The sequence below is a fragment of the Otolemur garnettii genome, unplaced genomic scaffold, assembly GCF_000181295.1.
Source record: "Otolemur garnettii isolate 467f Iridium unplaced genomic scaffold, OtoGar3 scaffold00127, whole genome shotgun sequence".
NCBI classification, from domain to species: Eukaryota; Metazoa; Chordata; class Mammalia; order Primates; family Galagidae; genus Otolemur; species Otolemur garnettii.
The window spans coordinates 728,518-730,305 of NW_003852522.1; the positions used below are offsets into that span (position 1 = coordinate 728,518).

The window sequence follows — 1,788 nt, forward strand, 5'->3', positions numbered from 1 at the left end:
AAGGATACATCCCTCCAGCTTTTCAATTCATGAGCCAATAAATGCCCTTGTTTGTATTAGCTAGTTTGGTTTGGGTTTTCAGTCCCCTGGACTGAAAGAAGTCTGTCATGTACTGAAGCATTTTGCTGTTTCCCTGTGGCTAGGACTGATGCAGTAGTTTAGTTTCCCCAGGACTAGCCCCATTACTCTGCCAGAGAGACTGAGGGACTTCTACCCAATGTCCTATCTAGTGGTCACTGGTCCCACAAGGAGAACTTGGGATAGAGCCTGCTGTTCTCTCTGGCCTAAGAAAAACCTGTCTCTTGTCACAGGTGAGAAGGGGGGACCTTCAGAAGTTCATACAGTTCTGGGAAATATGAGCATATAATCACCTCTCTAAGTCTGTGTTTCCTCCTTGGGAAGGGTGGGTTAGTACCAATATCCTCTCTCCCTCATTCTCCCCACATCGTCTTCCTGCCCTCCCATGTACCTTCCGTCATTTCTGTATGGTTTAACCCCATAGCCCACTGTGGCAGGTGCTGTTGGGGACTTACCATTCCCCCTCTGGCCTCACCACTAGGTGCAGGGACACACTTGGCCTATTTCCTACATCACTCTGGGGTTGGGCCATGCTCTATGTGAGTCCTTAGGGCCCCAAAGCACCAAGGAATTAAAATTCCTCAGAGGCAACTCTCAACAAGTGACTCGTGGGTAGGAAGAATTCAGAAGATAAATATCCCAGCTCCCTCACCCTCAAGTAGAGGGACTCTGAGGTTCACATCCTCCTCAGTCTCTTAGTGTTTCCTAGCAGAACTGAGCCCCAACCATTGCTATTTGCCCAGGACTAAAGGTTGCCTGGGATGTAGATTTTGAAGTCTAAAACAGAAAAGTTCCAGACAAGTTGATTACTCTGTTGATAACTCTTTCTTCCTTTCTTTCCTCCCATCCTCTTTTCCCTCTCTTCCCTCCCCTCTGTCCCTTCCTTCCTTCCTCCCTCAGTCTCTTTCTTTTTTGAGACAAGGTCTCATTCTGTTGTCCAGGCTGGAGTGGAGTGGTGCAATCACAGCTCACGTCATGCGCCACCACGCCCAGCTAGTTCTTCTATTTTTTGTAGTGATGGGGCCTCGCTCTTGCCCAGGCTGGCCTTGAACTCCCAGCTTCAAGTGATTCTCTCACGTCATCCTTCTGAGTAGCTGGGACCACAGGCATGCATCACCAAACCCAACTAATTTTTAAATTTTTTTTTTTGTCGCCCTCGGTAGAGTGCTGTGTCATCACAGCTCACAGCAACCTCTAACTCCTGGGCTTAAGCAATTCTCTTGCCTCAGCCTCCCAAGTAGCTGGGACTACAGGTGCCTGCCACAACACCCAGCTTTTTTTTTTTGATTGTAGTTGTCATTGTTGTTTGGCAGGCCCAGGCTGGGTTCATACCTGCCAGCTCTGGTGTATGTGGCTGGTGCCCTAGATGCTGAGCTACAGGCGCTGAGCCTACTCACTATTTCTTTTCTTTTCTTCCTTTTTTTTTTTCTGGAGCCAGAGCCTCAAGCTGTCGCCCTGGGTAGAGTGCTGTGGCATCATAGCTCACAGCAACCTCCAACTCCTGGGCTCAAGAGATTCTCCTGCCTCCGCCTCCCTAGTAGCTGGGATTATAGGTGCCTGCCACAACGACCAGCTAATTTTGGTTGCAGCCGTCATTGTTGTTTGGCGGGGCCTGGGCTGGATTCAAACCTGCCAGCTCAGGTGTATGTGGCTGGCGCCTTAGCCTCTTGAGCCACAGGCACTGAGCCTACTCACTGTCTTTTTTTTTTT

The 1,788-nt window shown here is 49.4% G+C and overlaps 1 protein-coding gene across 1 annotated transcript in view; it reads left to right on the forward strand.

Annotated features, from left to right (window-relative positions):
- The first annotated feature begins 608 nt into the window (after positions 1-608).
- Positions 609-1,788, forward strand: part of PODNL1 (podocan like 1) — an 8,210-nt gene continuing 7,030 nt past the window's right edge. The window contains exon 1 of the mRNA XM_012810124.2: positions 609-617. Coding sequence (XP_012665578.2) covers positions 609-617 — 9 coding nt within the window. The remainder of the gene's footprint in view (positions 618-1,788) is intronic.